Source organism: Eschscholzia californica, unplaced genomic scaffold (genome assembly GCF_041429995.1).
Source record: "Eschscholzia californica isolate CP2 unplaced genomic scaffold, dmEscCali1.0.p SCAF_1, whole genome shotgun sequence".
NCBI lineage: Eukaryota > Viridiplantae > Streptophyta > Magnoliopsida > Ranunculales > Papaveraceae > Eschscholzia > Eschscholzia californica.
This window is the reverse complement of record NW_028238198.1, coordinates 85,896,015-85,913,603: the sequence shown is the minus strand read 5'-3', so window position 1 is coordinate 85,913,603 and position 17,589 is coordinate 85,896,015. Positions and strand designations below refer to the sequence as shown.

General features: G+C 36.3%; 3 protein-coding genes across 6 annotated transcripts; 1 reads left to right on the top strand and 2 right to left on the bottom strand.

The window, feature by feature from the left end:
* Positions 1–4,434: 4,434 nt before the first annotated feature.
* Positions 4,435–8,150, top strand: LOC147570518 (putative xyloglucan glycosyltransferase 12). 2 transcript variants are annotated; one of them, XM_086657065.1, is made up of 6 exons: positions 4,522–5,848; positions 6,111–6,419; positions 6,515–6,805; positions 6,923–7,036; positions 7,155–7,351; positions 7,429–8,150. In XM_086657065.1, the coding sequence occupies exons 1-6, from the start codon at positions 5,096–5,098 to the stop codon at positions 7,454–7,456; spliced, it is 1,692 nt and encodes a 563-aa protein (XP_086513191.1). In that variant the 5' UTR covers positions 4,522–5,095; the 3' UTR covers positions 7,457–8,150. The 2 variants fall into 2 exon arrangements, with proteins under 2 accessions (XP_086513190.1, XP_086513191.1); XM_086657064.1 differs by having other exon boundaries at positions 4,435–5,848; positions 7,155–8,150.
* Positions 8,151–8,608: 458 nt separating this feature from the next.
* Positions 8,609–13,994, bottom strand: PIP (proline iminopeptidase). The gene is made up of 11 exons (XM_086657066.1): positions 13,072–13,994; positions 12,672–12,868; positions 11,885–11,983; positions 11,688–11,798; positions 11,547–11,609; positions 11,351–11,444; positions 10,885–10,982; positions 10,602–10,703; positions 9,991–10,104; positions 9,427–9,501; positions 8,609–8,941 (listed from the first exon to the last, which is right to left on the bottom strand). The coding sequence occupies exons 1-11, from the start codon at positions 13,226–13,228 to the stop codon at positions 8,846–8,848; spliced, it is 1,206 nt and encodes a 401-aa protein (XP_086513192.1). The 5' UTR covers positions 13,229–13,994; the 3' UTR covers positions 8,609–8,845.
* LOC147570516 (ATP phosphoribosyltransferase regulatory subunit) lies at positions 13,942–16,901 on the bottom strand. Of its 3 annotated transcripts, none has more exons than XR_015231436.1 (5): positions 16,529–16,806; positions 16,174–16,413; positions 15,819–15,884; positions 14,394–14,617; positions 13,942–13,994 (listed from the first exon to the last, which is right to left on the bottom strand). XR_015231436.1 is itself a non-coding variant. In XM_086657067.1 (4 exons), the coding sequence occupies exons 1-4, from the start codon at positions 16,673–16,675 to the stop codon at positions 14,462–14,464; spliced, it is 609 nt and encodes a 202-aa protein (XP_086513193.1). In that variant the 5' UTR covers positions 16,676–16,901; the 3' UTR covers positions 14,117–14,461. The 3 variants fall into 3 exon arrangements, 1 of the variants encoding a protein (XP_086513193.1); XR_015231435.1 differs by having other exon boundaries at positions 13,942–14,062; positions 14,342–14,617; positions 16,529–16,754; XM_086657067.1 differs by lacking the exon at positions 13,942–13,994 and having other exon boundaries at positions 14,117–14,617; positions 16,529–16,901.
* Between the last annotated feature and the right edge of the window lie 688 nt (positions 16,902–17,589).

Here is a 17,589-nt window from a genome sequence, read left to right as displayed (position 1 = left end):
TAGATTAAGACAATGGAGAATTGGTCTTCTCTCTTACAAATGCAACGGCTCTAGTTTATCATCCAGTTTCTCTCTCTTACCCCATCCAACAAAAACAAACGATCAAACAAGAGAGGGAAAAAAGAAAGTTAGAGAGAGAAAATACCCATTTCTCATCTTCTGTCAATTTCTCTGTTTCTTCAGATTGGTAATGGTGGTGGGTCTATGTTAAATAATGGGACCATTTGAAATAAGTTTTCTAAAACTAGGGCTGACGTTTCTCTTCTACCCTTTCTTCAATTTTAAATTTTAAACCTTAAAAAAAGTAAGTAGATGATTGAAAAAACAGAACAAGATTAAAAAGATATAATCTCTTAGGGAAATTAGGTCAAATGACCTTTGACTGGGTCAAATTTGTTAAAATGACCCTCATTTTGAAGTATTGGTCAAATGACCTTATTTTAGCCTGTTTCTTCCGTATTTGCCCCTCAATATAAAAGATTGTCTAGATAATCTAGACTATCTAATTTCCCCCAAAATCAGAGTTTACTCTATCTCTCTCAAGTCGACGGAAAAGTGAAGGGATAAGGCTCTATCATCTTTCTCCTTCTGGTTCGATTATTCTCGGGCAATCTCTCATCTTTTTCTCTCAATCGATCACTCTCTCTCTCTCTCATCTTTCTCATTCTCGGGCAATCTCTCATCTTTGTAAAAATCAGAGTTTACTCTCTCTCTCTCTCTCTCTAGTCGACCGGAAAAGTAAAGGGGCAAGGCTCTCTCATCGAACCAGTTTTCTCGGCCAATATCTTTGAATCGAACTCTCTCTCTGACGCAACACTCTCAATCGATCACTCTCTTTCATTCAGGTATTCCTCTATCTCTCTTAAAAATAGGAACCCTAACCCCCAAATTTTATTTCCTAAAACCCTAGATTTTTTTTGAAGAAGTTTTCTACTATAGAAGAAGTTGTTTGTGGGTGTTAATGGAGGTTTGTAGGGCAAAATTTGAATTGTTTGTATGTATCACTCGTTCTGATGATTACATGGGGGACTTAGGGTTTTTTCTCCCGTCGATTTTGATGTGAAAAACCTTTATTTTGATCTGAACTACTCGTTCTTCACATTTAGGTAATTCAGTTAGGGTTTAGATCATAAGGGTAGAAGATTAGATAATGTGCACTCATTGTGCTTGATGAAATGTCTGTGAGAACTTGAATACTTCAGCTCATAAGTATATTATGCATATAAACACTATGAATTTGATTGCTTTTGCCTTTGGCTTACAAAGAAATGTTATTTGCTGGCAATTTTGAGGAACGGAGTTCAAGAAAAGTGAAATGAACAACTAGGAAAATTTCTCAGGATTTCGTGGCAAGTGTTTGATATCTATTTTGCCTTTTAATGTGCCCACAAATTGGTCACTTGTTCATGTTTTGGCATAGTTATTCATCATTTATTTATACAAACAAGGGTATGATTCCATTACCTTTCAACTGAAATTTTCATGTTTGGTGTTATTGTGTTTGTTAGGTAAACTGATATTGTCTTAGTGAAGTGGGAAATATGAGACGTCCGAGCCATAAACACATGAATCAGTATAGTTTAGACTTAGAGGATATACAAATCACTGTGATGGGATTCTTTAGTTAGGGTTATGAGTCCGACTATGGTGTTTGAATGTATCGCTATTTCACACATTTACCCAAGAACTAAATTAGGTTCTCTAACTAAACTTCCTTCGTAAGAGTTTTAACTTCATACAGAGAGTGTAGATACTAGCCTAAACTCTGCATTGTCATTGACTTTAATTAACAGAATTATGAAAAAGAAAAAGAGAGTTAGAGACGGCTGAAATGCAAGGTTTATCTTGTATTTCTTGTATGTTTCTACACTAAATACTGTCCGTCCTGTCACTGTATAAATAGGTCTGATTATTTATTTCTTAAACTATACCTCCCTTTGGGTTGATATAGTTTGCCTGTTTTCTTAGTTGGGGTGCTTGATTGACTATTTCGGGCAAGTGCATAATATCATAGGCTAAGGATTAATTTATCTCCATATAGATCTGAAATAGACTGAAAATCACTTGTTAGCTATGGGGTTTACTCGGTTTAGAAAAGGGAGGTATTCTGAAAGAGACTTGGGTGTTGTATGTTTGTCTTGCATTCTTCAAATCAGACTCGTCTTTATTTGGATAGATGGATACAAACATTCATTATATATTGTTGTTATTGTATTATCTTAAGTAACTCATATAAATACATAAAGCTATATGGTCTGATGTTAAGCAAAGTGTGTATAATGTTCAAAGTTGTTCTTAAGAAAAGTGTGGATAACTCCCATTGAGATTGCTGAATTATGAAATTGTGTTATATATGCTTCTTCACATGTTTATTATATTGTTCACTTAGACATGTTTCTTCATAGGAATCTATTGTGTTTGAATGCACATCAATATGTGATTGTAAAATGGTGTTTGTTTAAATTTTGTTTGGGTAAGTTATATTTAGTACTAAAATTGGAGGTTGACAATATGATTTCTTATTTGTTATGCAGGATGACACGTAACCTACCGTTAAAGACTAAAGAAGCACCTCGTGCGAAAGTGACGTGCATCTCAAGGATCGAGGATATGATATATGTTAAAGATAACTTGACAAATGATAGACAAATGCAAATGTTCAAAGAAAGTTGTTTTGGACATCTTTTAGATGTAAATGACCTCAAGTTTTGTTATGTACTTGTGCATAACATGTTGCTGCGTGAAACTAAATCATCGGATATGGATGATGGTTCGATGAAGTTTTTCGTGGGTAAGAAGGAATTGAAGTTTTCAGTTGTTGACTTCTCTGAGATTATGGGGTTGAAATATGAGAAAGTAGATGAAGAAGACACGGTTGTAGAAGACATGGAGGAAGATCTTGACGAGGTATCATTGAGAGAGAAATACTTTTCTGAAGAGTCAAGCATTAACAAGGAAGTCTTAAAGAGATGTATTGAAGACTGTGAAGTTGATGTAGATAAGGTTAAGCTTTGTTTATTGTTGTGTCTAGACTATTTTTTGTTAGGTAAAGATGCTCGTAGGACGAGTGTGGATACAGAACATATAGAGTTGGTGGATAATATAGAGAAATTCAATAAATTTCCATGGGGGCCTAAGGTTTTCCAACGCACTTTATCTTGCCTGAAGAAGGCATTGCCTCGTGCAATGGAATCAAAGAAAGAGAAGAAGGAAAATGGAATAACTTATTATTTGAGTGGCTGCCCATTTGGATTTCTGGTAATGTTATTTGATTTTATTTTCTAACTTTTATTAGTTTTACACAATGAGTTCAAATCAAATAAGTTTTTAAAATTAAAGAATAGCTGGGTGTTGTATGTTTGTCTTAGGCATATCCACTGCGAACCCAACGTTTACTTTATTAGAATCATCACTAGTAACACCAAATGCAGCTCCATCTAAGTAAGGAGAATCATCGTACCAAGTACGAGTAAGTCCAGAATCATTAGTTGGTGGTATATACTGTCCACCAACATTCAATCTATACATAGTCTGAAAATTGGTATTTTGGGGATCGATCAAATGATCCAAAAATCCAACCATAGCTGCAGGTTCGAATAAGTCGGGCATAGAGATGACCTCAATGCCATTGACAATCAAGATTAATCATTATGTTTTAATTGTATTAAACCAACCATAGAGAATACTAGGTATGAAAGACCAACTACCATACCTATCATGGAATTAAACCAACCATAGAGATGGTTTAATTGTATTTCTTCATCAATTAAACCAACTATCATGGAAGCTAGATTGATAAGAAACCATGACAAGTAACAAAACAATAACAGCTGCAACAATCTGGGAGGAAACTTGTGGAGAGACACTTTTATCTTCACTATGGCATTTTGACAAACAGTAGATGTGCTATATTTATTATGTGGGTAAGAACCCTAGTTAGACTCCATTAAACCCTAATTGAAGTAGTTTGAAGATAAAACTTAAATAATGCCACTGATATAATACTAATAAAATCATGGATTTCATGAAATGAGATCTATGATCAAACAGGAGATGTGTCTTATGCTCCATTAAACCCTATAGTTGAACCGAAAAAAAAACATCCAGAGAGAGAGATAGCCATACCTGCATCAAAGATATTAGTGTGTGTGAGAGACCAACTATCGATCCAAAGAAACGGCGCGAGAATGAGAAGTAAACGAAGAAGTTTATGGGAAGATTTTCGTTCTACTAGAGAGAGAGAGTTTTACTCGGGCTGATATCCTTGTTATTTTCGGTTGTCTAGATTATCTAGACATCCTTTTATAACGAGGGCAAATACGGAAGAAACAGGCTAAAATAAGGTCATTTGACCAATACTTCAAAATGAGGGTCATTTTAACAAATTTGACCCAGTCAAAGGTCATTTGACCTAATTTCCCAATCTCTTATTTTGTCGGTTGGTTTGAATTTTCTTTTTCTCTGAAAAAAAATTCCCTCCCAAATTCTTATAAATTGATTTGTACTAGTCCTATATAGTTTATCTTATCTGAAATTTTGATATCTGGGTATATGAAATTTGTGTACTTCTCTATCCCCCCATAAAATGTTTACTGATTTAAGAACCATGAAAACGTGCCCTAATTTTAAAAAAAAATTAGGAACCAAATGACGTGTTGAGCTGTTATCAGTAGCTTTCTCTCTCTATCTTCATCCTTTAATTACGGGATAAAAGCTTTTTTGCAAGCTGTTACCTAATGAGATCTCATTTTGGACCCATGTCTCAAATCTTCCAATCTCATAATACCATTCTCTCTCTCTCTCTCTAAAACTCTCATTGTGATGACTCTCTCTCTCTCTAAAAGGTGTTCTAAATATAGTTCTTAATCATCTCCCACGCGTCCATTACTAATAGCTTTCTCCTCCTCTTTCAGTTTCATTTGTTTTTGGTTCTTTCTCTGAAAATGATATAAAGGTTTGATTTTTATACGGTAATGTAATGTGGGTATTCAAAATTTGAGTGATCTGAAGGTTGAATCGAAAAGGGTTTTCTTCAAATTGGAAAAAAAAGGGAAGGAAGAAAAAAAGTTAATTTTTATTTCAGAGATCGGAAAAAATGGCGCCGTCGTCGTTCCAATGGTGGGGGAAGGAAAACCATCGAGGAACGCCGGTGGTTGTGAAAATGGAAAACCCTAATTGGTCTATGGTTGAAATTGAAAGTCCAAGTGAAGAAGATTTTCACCCAAATCGAAGAAGTAGTAGTAGTGAAAAAGGTAAAGGGAAGAAAAATGCAAAACAACTAACTTGGGTTCTTCTTCTAAAAGCTCATAAAGCTGTTGGTTGTTTAACTTCAATTGGTTCAACAATGTTGGGACTTTTTTCTGTAATTCGTCGTCGATTAAGTTCAGGAAGAACAGATTCAGAAATGGGTAATGAAAATCCAACCATAAAAACTAGATTTTATTCTTGTATAAAACTGTTTTTATGGTTGTCGGTGATTTTATTAGGGTTTGAACTTACAGCTTATCTTAATGGATGGAAATTTGAAGCTCCAAACTTAAAATTACAACATCTTTTGAGTACCCAATTTAGGGTTCAAGGAATATTTGATTATTTTTACTCTCAATGGGTTTTGATTAGGGTTGAATATCTTGCTCCTCCTCTTCAATTTCTAGCCAATGCTTGTATTCTTCTGTTCCTTATACAGAGTTTGGATCGTTTAATTCTGTGTTTGGGTTGTTTTTGGATCCGATTGAAGAAGATCAAACCTGTTCCTAAACAAACAACTTCAGATATTGAATCAAATAGTTCAGAAAATAGGTTTTTTCCTATGGTTCTTGTTCAGATCCCTATGTGCAATGAAAAGGAGGTAACTTTTTTAATCCCCATTTGTTCTTTTAGCTGTAATTTTGGGTTTAATTATAGAATTTAGGTTTAAATTCAGCTTGATTTCTGATGTTGTTCATAACTTTGATGGATTCTACATTCTGGGTTTTGTGTAAAATTTAGGGTTAGTTCCATCACTAGAGTTTACAGAAATTCTTTAGTTCTACAAATATTCAATCTGCATTTTAGTATCTCTATTTCTTCTTAGATTAAGGATTTAGGTCTAATTATAGAACAACTCTCAGGTTTATCAACAATCCATTGCTGCTGTTTGTAATTTAGACTGGCCGAAATCGAATTTGCTCATTCAAGTTTTGGATGATTCTGATGATCCAATCACTCAATTATTGATCAAAGAAGAGGTTCAAAAATGGCAACAAGAAGGTGCCCATATCGTTTACAGACATCGAGTTCTTCGAGATGGATATAAAGCTGGTAATCTGAAATCTGCCATGAATTGCAGTTATGTTCAAGATTATGAATTCATTGCCATCTTTGATGCCGATTTTCAGCCCACCCCGGATTTCTTAACCAAGACAGTTCCTCATTTCAAGGTATAAAATCTTGTCTCTCTCTTAAAAGAACTTTAACTCCTCTGGTTCTGGATTATATTGATCGACTTGGAAACCTACTTTCTTTATCGTCACAGGATAACGACGAAATAGCATTGGTTCAAGCGAGGTGGTCTTTTATCAATAGAGACGAAAACCTTCTTACTAGACTGCAGTATATAAACTTATCATTTCATTTCGAGGTAGAACAGCAAGTGAATGGGATATTCATCAATTTCTTTGGGTTTAATGGTACTGCTGGCGTTTGGCGGAGAAAAGCTTTGGAAGAATCGGGTGGATGGTTAGAGAGAACTACTGTCGAAGACATGGATATAGCTGTTCGAGCTCATCTTCATGGATGGAAATTCATTTTCCTGAACGATGTCGAGGTATATATATATATATTCATAGATAGATAGATAGATACCTCCATGAATAGCTAGCTAGTCGCTGAGCTTATCCTATATTGAATGTGATTTACTTGTACTAAACTCTTGTCTATTCAGTGTCAATGTGAACTACCGGAATCCTATGAGGCGTACCGAAAACAGCAACACCGATGGCATTCTGGTCCCATGCAGTTATTTCGTCTATGTTTACCTGACATTATTCGCTCCAAGGTAATCAAAGTCAACCCGACATTTAACTCAATTTGGCGTGCATAAATTCAGGAAAACTGTATCAAGCTCTGATTACTAATCTGCGAAATATTTTTTCTCTTCGTTCTGGTTTATGCAGATAAGTGTGTGGAAGAAGGCGAATCTGATTTTCCTCTTCTTTCTATTACGAAAACTTATTCTACCATTCTATTCCTTTACCCTTTTCTGCATAATTCTCCCCATGACGATGTTTGTTCCAGAAGCCGAGCTTCCACCCTGGGTTGTCTGCTATGTTCCAGCCACTATGTCATTTCTCAACATACTAGCTTCCCCGAGGTCATTCCCTTTCATTGTCCCTTACCTCCTCTTCGAGAACACAATGTCCGTAACTAAATTCAACGCCATGATCTCAGGCTTATTCCAGCTTGGGAGTGCATATGAATGGGTAGTTACTAAAAAATCAGGTCGTTCTTCAGAGGGTGATCTTGTGTCATTGGTTGAAAAAGATCCAAACCATCAACGTGGTGTTTCTGTTCCAAATCTGGACGCCATGATGAAGGAAGAATCTCGAGAAGAGAAAATCGAATCTCAAAAGAAGAAGAAGAAACATAACAGAATATACACAAAAGAACTAGCCCTAGCTTTCCTACTCTTGACAGCTTCGGCGAGAAGTTTACTATCGGCACAGGGTATACATTTCTACTTTCTACTTTTCCAAGGGATATCATTCTTATTGGTGGGTCTTGACCTTATAGGAGAACAAACTCAATAGAAGCAGAGAATATTAGGAGAAGAAACCAAACTTGGGTGTAGAAAGCGATACATCGGGTAACTTGGAACAGAAAAGACTGAGGGATTTTAGATGATGTTGTTCTTCTTGTTCTTTGCACTCCTAAGTTGCTAATAACTCTACAGAGTCTCAAGCAACCACATTGAGAGGAGATATATGACTCATATATCGTTGGAGAAGACTAAGGAGTAAACCACGCCCCAAATCCTATTTAGAGATGAAAGTATTGTAGATATTGTTGCTAATCTTTGATCTATGTTGAAATTCTTTTGTTTTCGAGTGGCAATTCTTTTACTAACGAGTTACGTTGTCATGAGGAAAGAAAAAGTATAGTTAGTTCTCTCATGGTGGAGCTAGGAGGTTGAGGTGGTGGTGGAGTTTGTGGGTAATTCTCCCTTTCACCCTAAATTTGGGTTGTGTTTTAGAGTTGGAAAGTTTAGTTAAAGCAAAGAAAATATAATGGGGTTAGTTAAAGATAATGACTTCTTATAGTTCTTTAAGCTGAAATGAGTTATGCTCATTGTTGCTTGAAATTTAGGTTAGTATTACTCTCCCATGGCCTCAGCTTCTTTCACTTTCAAAGCTTGTTAAAAAGAAAACCCTAAAAATGGATAATGTATTATTAATACATGCGGAGTTTCAAGAGATTTGTCTAATTTGTTTATGTCGGTACATTGAGAAATCCCCAATTTGCAATAAATTCTATATTCAAAGAGAAGCACATGACTACCTGTTTTAACGGTTTTATCTTATATTCACAGCAACCATTCCTAGGCAAATTTAAAAACTGAAACAGAAATCCAGAAGAAGAAAACTGTCATAGATTTACTCAGAATTTCATATTCCAGTTACCCAAATAGTTCAACTCCCGTGATTCTTCCTCGCCTGATAATCCGGAGTTTGATAGAAGAAAAGACCATTTTGTCTTGCCACATAAAAGAAAGAAGATTCATGAACTACAAAGTAAAGAAGACTTTTATTAAGTAACAAGACCAGCTCTTCATGCTCAGAGATCCATGGTGTCTACTAGGCCGAAGCTTTTAGCCTTTCAAAATGTTCTTCAGTTTCTCGTTGGCAGCAACAAGTTCTGAAGCTATTCCTACTTCGTTTGCAGAATGACCTGCATCCGGAACTACCTATAACATCATAAAGAGTAACGAGTTAATCGGAGGCTCTTAGTTTTAATCCAAAAGACCTAACTTCGTATTAGATTATCACTATGGGAGAAAAGGGGATTATAAAGGAGGTGCTTGGTTCTTTTCTTAGTACAACTCGTATGAATGTGACTCGACTGAGCCTGACTTGTTTTGGTCAAGAGGTGCCATACTGTCATTAGAGGATATTTTAGATAATGGACTCTTAGTTCAGACCTAATTTACATAACTCAAACAAACCCAAAATCAGCTCGATAAAGCCAAACTAAGAAACACAAGTCAGACAAAAAACAAATTTCTTTAATCAGCCGAGATGAGTTGATCCAAGGGAGAAATTCACGTTTAACATGTTCAAATGGATTTTCAGTTACTACGCAACTTTAGGATTTCACTAGAACTTATATAACTAGAGGAATGAATTACGCTCAGTATAAATATCACAGTAGAGTATAATCAGTTTTACGTACTTTAAGCTCTGCCTCTGGCCATGCTTTATGTAGATCCCATGCTGACATCATTGGACAGCAAACATCGTACCTTCCCTGTGAAATTATTCGAGTATTAGTTTAGATTAATGAAAAAAAATACTTCTATTACTCAAGTAGTGTTACTCGTCAAAGTGCTATTAGAAACTAAGCTGAAGTAGGTTTCCACAACAGAAAAAAAACTATGCTTCAGTAGAGAACCCTTTTTTGATGCCTCCTACCTAGATGTATCTTAAAATGCAAACATACCAAGAAGAGCGAAATATTCATTACTTGACAACAGACACCTTGAGGATAAAGCATTATGTATGTCATGGCATCGTTAATTATTTGGTCTAAAAGTGTTGGGAACAGATAAACAGATTTCAAACTCATACCACATAAAGTATTACTAAGTAAAATTTCCCATTTAATCACATTGTGAAATTTACTGACCTTGTTATTGGAAAAATAACTACTAGCTATGACCATATGTACATGTTACATGCTACTGAGACATATTTAACAACTTAATTAGACTTGGTTAATAAGAGTAGTGAATGTTACCTGTACAATTGTAGTTTTAATATGCCTTATTTTTTCTATATTATCCAACAGGTAAGATTCCGATGGGAAAAAGCCCTTGTTCACAAAGTAATGGTTTTCGATCCTTGCAAATGCCTGCACATATCAGCAACCATATGATATTTAGTAAAGTTATTGTCAGATAACATCAAGAGAGGGCCATTTCTTAAAAGCAAAATCTAGGGGAGACGCCGCATATCAAACATAACTGTGAGTAATTATATAAGATACGGGTAACCAAGGTGGTTAAGGGCCTGCTTGATGTAAACTTGTTAAAAACTTAATAAGAATAAGACTCTTCTATTCTATGCAGCTAGGACACTACTGGTACGCAACTGCCAAACGTCCAAAACCCGTTCATGTCACTTGGGCATCAAAGATGACCGAGAATAACCGCTCTAGGATCAAATCTACTGGTTGAAGTCCGAAGGTTACAGAAGATGAAGATACTGTAGTCTTGATAAGGAGTTGAAGACCAGGATGGCAGGATCTTAATAGATTTTAGTGGAGGCAGTGGTTCTAAGTTCCTGACATATTTATACTAATTATCAAGACAAAAATGAAAACATGAAAAAGAAATAAGAATGTCTCACCAGAGAAAACTTATCATCGTCCCCTTTTCTAATGTTCTCTTCATTAGGAATAAGATGGGCAGTCATCAACTCCCATTTGGTCCACGCTCTAGCAGCTGCATACTAAGAACGAAACGGAAAGTCAAATTACGTCAGCTGATTATGTTGGGAGTTCTGTCTATTATGACTGTGAAGAGGCTGCTTCAAGTATCTCAAAACTTGTGATCAAGAAATAGTAAATTTAAAGAACATAAACCACAGAAGGTTGATATATATCTATAGCTGAATGGAAGTTTTTTCTTACTTGTGTTTCCAGATCCTTGGAGTTCAACCTCTTGCTGTAAGCACTGATAAAACAGCTCCTCTCATCTTCTGGGATTAGGTCTCTAAAGGACTCCCAAGCTACAAAACAAAAAACCGACGATCAGAGATATAGGCATAAGAAAACTTTGACCTTAAAGAAAAACATTCCTTACATATAGCTTAAAAAAACAGTTCATTGAACTCCCTCATCAGGGAAAGAAGCTCTTTGCAGTATTCACCTTGCAAATTTTAGTCTCGTCCTTTTTGACACATTCTAAGCAACGGGGGCTTTCATGTACACACAATTAAAGACTATGTGCAGAAGACTCTTTTAAAATAGCTTCAGGTATGAAAAATATCTGGAACACTTCGCAGTACGAGCTTTAAGAATGTTATATATTTACTCAATCAATTCGCAGAGGCACATATAAATTATCATATACCAAGAAATAATGCCAGAGGCTTACCATCAGGATATATAGCTGCAGCGCCTCCTTCGTAGAACCAATCGAGCTCCTTCTTTCTTAACAGAAAGATGCCTCTTAGGACAAGGCCAGTAACCTAGTAAGGATATATGGAAACAGTCAGTAGAGTATCTACTCAGAGATGAGGGATTCTCAAAGACAAGGACAACATAAAATCTCCTAGAATAAAGGTGGCCACCTTGTCAGGGTGCGATTGGCTATATGCTAGGGAAAGAGTGCTTCCCCATGAACCGCCAAATACCTGCAGTGTTCATTCGAAGAAGTAGTCAGTATTATAAATACTAATATCTCTCTCTGACTCAAACTGCGAAACTTGTACCTGCCATTCTGGAATACAGAAATGTTCTCTCAGCTTTTCAATGTCGTTAATAAGGTCCCATGTTGTGTTTTCCTCCAAGCATGCATGGGGAGTGCTTTTACCTGCACCTCTCTGGACGAGCAAGCGGGATTCATAAAAGTTAAAGACAAACAAAAATATCGAACAATTTATTGGCTTCCTAGGATGGATGTGATCACCTGATCGAACAGAATAATACGATAAAATTCAGGATCGAAGAATCTTCTGTTATTGGGTGATGTACCCCCTCCTGGACCTCCATGGAGAAAAATAACTGGCTGCAAATGATAAAAACCAGAAACAAAATAACTTAATAACAAATAAATCTCAGTAATAATACAACTTATCTGGTACATGACATGAATTATAACTGGTTGTACTAGTCTAACAGTTTTAGTCATTCGACAAGGTTAACATAAGGCGATGTCACAACAGATGATGCATATTCCTCAAGGTTGATACTGTTGAGTGGTCTCGGGCCTCTCTCACCCCCAAAAACTAGCTCAAGAGGTAAGGTTTTTCCGAAACTTATAAACTCACACCCTGCCCCTTCCAAAACCAATGTGGGATTATCCAACATGTACACGGACTAAATTCTTATTTCCCAACCTATAAGTATAATTCATAAAAAAAAAAAATTGAATTATTCACAGTGTTTAATAACTTCCCCTTTCTTAACTACCCGTTGTCGAAATCCATGGTTTTAGCTGTAATGGTCTATTTCATATTTAAATTCAATAAGGTGTTCTACTTCGACTTCGAAGAGAAGATGAAAATTTATTAAAATTGTATGATGCAGCTGTCCCCAGAGATACACAAGATTTAACATTCACTAATTGTAGTAAACGTGTTAAACTAGACCAATTAAGGTTACTGAAACTTCAAAAAATTGACCTAATTAATACGAACAGATCAACTGAGAAATTCAAACAGACACAAGTGAGTTAGTAAAAAATGGCTACTTACATGACCATTTGGATTCCCTGATTGCTCCCAATAGATTGAGTGAAGATCAGAAACTTTCAAAAATCCAGAACTATAAGGCTCTATTTCTGAATACAGTTTTCGATTCAATTCTGGAACCGATTCCACGGATCCACCAACAGATTGTTGTTCAGTCATGTTAACAATAGTTCTAGCACCACTAGCAAATTTCTTTCCTCCTACAAAACCAAATCAACACCAAAAAAGAAATGGAAGATCAACCCTCTGAATTTTAATACCACAAAACGCAATATCAGGATAAACCTTATACAAAACCCTAATTTGAATTCTTGATAAAACTGACAAATAAAAGCAGTTTTTACGTTTATAGAGAGAGAGAGAGAGAGATGGGAATTGTGGAGAAGAAGATAGAAAGAAGTACCTGAGAGGATGAGATTGTTAATAGTGGAGGAAGGTCGACGAGTGAAGAAGGATAATCTGTGGTGATGAGAGAGAGTGATGTCCGAAGGAGTTCTTAGAGAGAGAGAAAGTGAAGGAGGAGATTGGTGGGAAATGCCACTAACGACTAAAGTACTCATCTCACTTACTTATGCCCCCCCAATCAATCCCCCCAAAAACGTTAAAGGGAGATAGATGATAACTACGCCTTAAATGGAGCAGTTTGTTTGGACCGATACCCGAGTGAAGGTGCCCAATATGAGCTACCGAGAAGCCAGTTTACTTTACAGACGCAATGGTGGAAAGCTGGTTCGGGTTTCATCCAGCCGGTCTACTGCCGTTACAGGGTTGGTCCATGATGGGCATGGCTCGACATGCTCTCAGCCATTCACCCGACGAGCTATACAATATGTCACGGCCCATCATTCAAAGGCGCCAAACAGCAGCCCACAAACACCAAACAGCAAGCCTACATAGTTGGAGACATGTCATATTAGCCCGGGCTGCCTTGCACATGGGATTTGGGCTTTGCCTTGCATACATTTCGGCTGCCAAAGGAGTGATTCTCTAGAGATTTATGGAGCATCAAAGAGTTTCATATCAGTAAAGCTTAAGTTTTCACTTAAGAGTACTTTGCATACTTCAAACTTACTCTCTTGGATCGTTATTTGGTGTACGAGCAACCTAGCTAGTCAAGGTTACACTAAGCGCAAGGGAAGGCTAAGACTTGTACTAGGGAAGCTAGCACAAGTGACGCACAACGACGAAACTTTTACTCCGTAACAAATAGCTGGCCAATACCGATGGATGACACCACCACTCAAAAGTTGTGTTCTTCGGTCCGATAGCACGATTTAAGACAATATCTTATCATATCTCACTAGAACACATTACTCAATAAATCTTCTGATAAATGTAATGGTTTTTTAGAGAACTTAATCTTAGCCACAGAAAGCAGAAGTTAGTACTTAGTACTGTCTCTAGCACCTTTCTTTTTACATGGAACTCAATAGGGAAACACTGGAACAAGAAATAAATTAACTTCTTTCATAAATATTAGAATTTAGAGTCACCAAATGAAGTCAGATTTGGAAATATACAGCATAAATGATCAAAATTCGAACTATCGTATGTGTAGAACTTATCTGAGGAACCCACTTTCACTTCTCTATCCTGCTTCAAAGCTTTTCAAAGTGCAAAATCTTGCTCAAGATTGCTATTTGAGCAAAAAAAAAAAAATCCCTGCATAGCACAAGAACCATGATATAGGAATTTATTTTCATTTTCCCGCGTTAAACACGGAACATCTTTCTGCAGTTCCTTTGTGTAGAGATTTTGCCTCGTAATAATAGACAGATAATAAGGAGAACAATTCAAGATGCGGGTTGTGAACCAGTCCATACGGAGGAGTCATCTTGGAAACCATTTCCTTTTTGGATGTTGCTTTCCTGCAAGTAGGATATGCCGGCCCAGATCCCACGGATTACCAAAATGCTTACGAACACTATACTCCCGAGGGTGCAAACCACCTAAAGTATATTGAAAAGATTAATTAAATATGGTTAACCAAGATAATGAGCTGATACTAAAACACTACGCAACAAACCTACTACCCTAAGGCAGTGCTTGTTTTTTTTCCAAATCGAAATTTGACTCAATGAGGAGAATAACACCTAAGTCAAAGGGAGAAGGGAGGAAGAACAATACTTTTGCCTTCTGAACAGATCAAATAGTGATGTGAAGATGCTCTGATGCATGAGATAAGTGTCATAATCAAGTTACAGTTTGGTTTCACAAAATGTTCTTTAAGTTATAGACAATTTATAATCATGTAAGTCATATTAAAACTAAACGTTCAAATGATCCAATCGATATACTGTTGCTTCATATCCTGAAACAGTGAAATTTAGAAGTATTAAGATTTAATTCAAGTCAAGTGTTGTCATTCGACATGGGACGCCGTGTACTTGATGAGGACATCAAAATCCTAGGTTTCGAGTCTACCATAGAAGAATGAAGCGGGTCACCATAATATGTGTCTCTATGGATGGATGACAGTATTTGGAGTTCTCCCAAGATCCATCTACTGTTGAATATTCTTGGAAGCTACCACAAATCACAAATGTCCAACGATCCTATTTTCAAAACTAAAATGAACTTTACGATCAGACTAGTAATTTGTCTAACGACACTAGCAGTCTAACAAAATGGCAAACGACAAGTCAAGCACATTCTAAGTGGGAAAGGAGGCCGGAACGACACACAATGCCAATACCTTGACTAGGAAGTTTGGCAATTTATGAGCAATTCTGTATTAGATGGAAATACTAATGCCCTCGGAAATGCTTTAATATTATAGTACATGTATCAGTCCCAAATGGGCTAGGTACTGAAACGATATTCTTCTTTAGTGGGAGCTCTATTGTACCTAGAGTAACTCATATTTGCAGACCCTAGAAATGGAATGGCTGTGGGCTGAATTCACTTGTTGATGAGAAGTACATGTTATTGCACCATTAGAAGAGAAAGAAAAGGCGACCAACTAGACTCTCTGAAAATTAGACTATAAAGAAAAGTTGAATTAAAAGATTTTTTGTAACTTTTGCTTTCTATATATTTCCTTGTTCCGCCTCGGGAAAGTAACAGAAGTTCGGAAGAAATTTTTGAAGTTCAAAACGTTTTTGTCCGGATTGTTCCTCATGCGGGTTCAATAAATTAACAAGACTTTACCTCAAGAAATGCTTTCAAAATCCAGAAAAATGCCAGTATAATAACTCCATTAACTGAGAAGCCAACCTGTGTATAACCAAGAACTCATCATCAAGACAAAAAGAAAACAGCTTATTCGAATTTATCAGGAATTAATCCTATCAATGTGCAAGAAAAAAGATCAGTGAGACCTATATGTGACTCAACAAAACCCTAATTCGTATAATACTCTAGATTATAATCAAAATCAAACAATAAGCTTTCACAAAATTAAAGCCCCAAATTTCTATGAATAACAATGAGGAAATCAAGTTGAAGCTACAATCAAACCCTAGAAAACAGATATTCAAACAGAGAGTTCAGATAAAGAACAAACCAATCTAGAGGAGATGGAGATTGGAAGCACTGATCGGACAGCCTTACGAGCTCGTTTAGAGATCTTTCTGAAAACATTTTGAACAAATCGAATTAACAAATCCAAACTTCGATCTTCATCTTCATCATCATCATCATCGTCCTCCTCATCTAGGTCATCATTTCCATCAAAATTAAAGTCTCCAATACTAGCACCGCTCCAATTCCGAGTATCTCCAACGATGTTATTACCTCTACCAACCTAGTAAAAGTTCCATAATAATACACAGTTCAAAATTGACGGTTTCCCTATTTCTATGTGAATCACCAAATAGGTAATTTTCTGAATCCTAGAGAGAGAGAGAGAGAGTAAATACCTGTAAGTGATGAGAGAGTGACTTAGAGGTTTTGAGTAGAGGATTCTGGTGACGGAGATGGAAGCGATGATCTACTAGACGTAATTTGGTGGTCCGGTGATGAGAGAGAAAGTTGAAAAGCGGACAGAGCGTCGATGAAGACGCCATCACCAACTCAACAACTGATTAGTTTGGTTGGGTACTTTGGCAGTGGAAATATTCCCACGTATGTAGTTTATGGTTTATTCGAGCAACTGTTAAACTAAAAATGAAAAAAGGAAAAAAGAAAAATCTTCATTGTCTTTGGAAATGGACTAGGATCTACCAACCTGTAAATAGAAATTGAGACGGGATTTTAGAATTTATGTCGATAGTATAAACCAGTTGGACAACCAAGTGTTGCCTAAAAACAGATCTTTTATTTATACTACATTAAAATTAAAACAATCAGCTCACAACTGTTTGTTGTTAGTTGTTTATCGACTCCGAAAATACGAATGTCGCAATATTCGATTCACGATAAAGATAAAATTCATCATTATAAGGTATAAATGAAGTAAATCTAAGAATGAGTTTTTTATGCAAATAGATAAGGGGTTTCTATATTGAATAAACTAAAAATAAATGTAATGACTCTTAGAGTCTATATCGAAGAAAAACTAAAACGTAATGGCTTTAAGGGGTTTTTATATGACCTTTAAGACTGCGAGAATAGTTTCACATGGGAGAAGGGGTAACTAGCAACAAAGAATATAATGTTTAGGTCCTCTCCACTCATTGCCAATTGGGTTTGAGTTGTATGCCCACAAACTTAACATAGTATCAGAGTCAGACCTACACGTGATAGGCTTAAAAGCCACACGTGTTCCACGTCACCCGAAAAAAAAAACACGTCTTAGACTAACCACACTACACGTGAGAGGGCGTGTGAGAATAGTCTGACATGGGAGGGGGTAACTAGCAACGACCAAGAATATAATGTCTAGGTCCTCTCTACTCATTGTCAATTGATTTTGAGTTGGATGACCACAAACTTAACATGGTATCAGAGCTAGACCTACACGTGATAGAATTAAAAGTCA

What these genes read in the sequence shown, in the direction of transcription:
- LOC147570516 (XM_086657067.1), bottom strand. Translation starts at nt 16,675, where the DNA reads ATGGCGTCTTCATCGACGCTCTGTCCGCTTTTCAACTTTCTCTCTCAT. An exon ending in CACTCTCTCATCACTTACAG is followed by an intron (nt 16,414 to 16,528) that starts GTATTTACTCTC and finishes AACTTTTACTAG; the next exon opens with GTTGGTAGAGGTAATAACAT. An exon ending in TTTTGAAAGCATTTCTTGAG is followed by an intron (nt 14,618 to 15,818) that starts GTAAAGTCTTGT and finishes AATATACTTTAG; the next exon opens with GTGGTTTGCACCCTCGGGAG.
- LOC147570518 (XM_086657064.1), top strand. Translation starts at nt 5,096, where the DNA reads ATGGCGCCGTCGTCGTTCCAATGGTGGGGGAAGGAAAACCATCGAGGA. An exon ending in TTTTCCTGAACGATGTCGAG is followed by an intron (nt 6,806 to 6,922) that starts GTATATATATAT and finishes TTGTCTATTCAG; the next exon opens with TGTCAATGTGAACTACCGGA. An exon ending in CTGACATTATTCGCTCCAAG is followed by an intron (nt 7,037 to 7,154) that starts GTAATCAAAGTC and finishes TGGTTTATGCAG; the next exon opens with ATAAGTGTGTGGAAGAAGGC.
- PIP (XM_086657066.1), bottom strand. Translation starts at nt 13,228, where the DNA reads ATGAGTACTTTAGTCGTTAGTGGCATTTCCCACCAATCTCCTCCTTCA. An exon ending in TAACAATCTCATCCTCTCAG is followed by an intron (nt 12,869 to 13,071) that starts GTACTTCTTTCT and finishes TTGGTTTTGTAG; the next exon opens with GAGGAAAGAAATTTGCTAGT. An exon ending in TTAAAACTACAATTGTACAG is followed by an intron (nt 9,502 to 9,990) that starts GTAACATTCACT and finishes ATAATTTCACAG; the next exon opens with GGAAGGTACGATGTTTGCTG.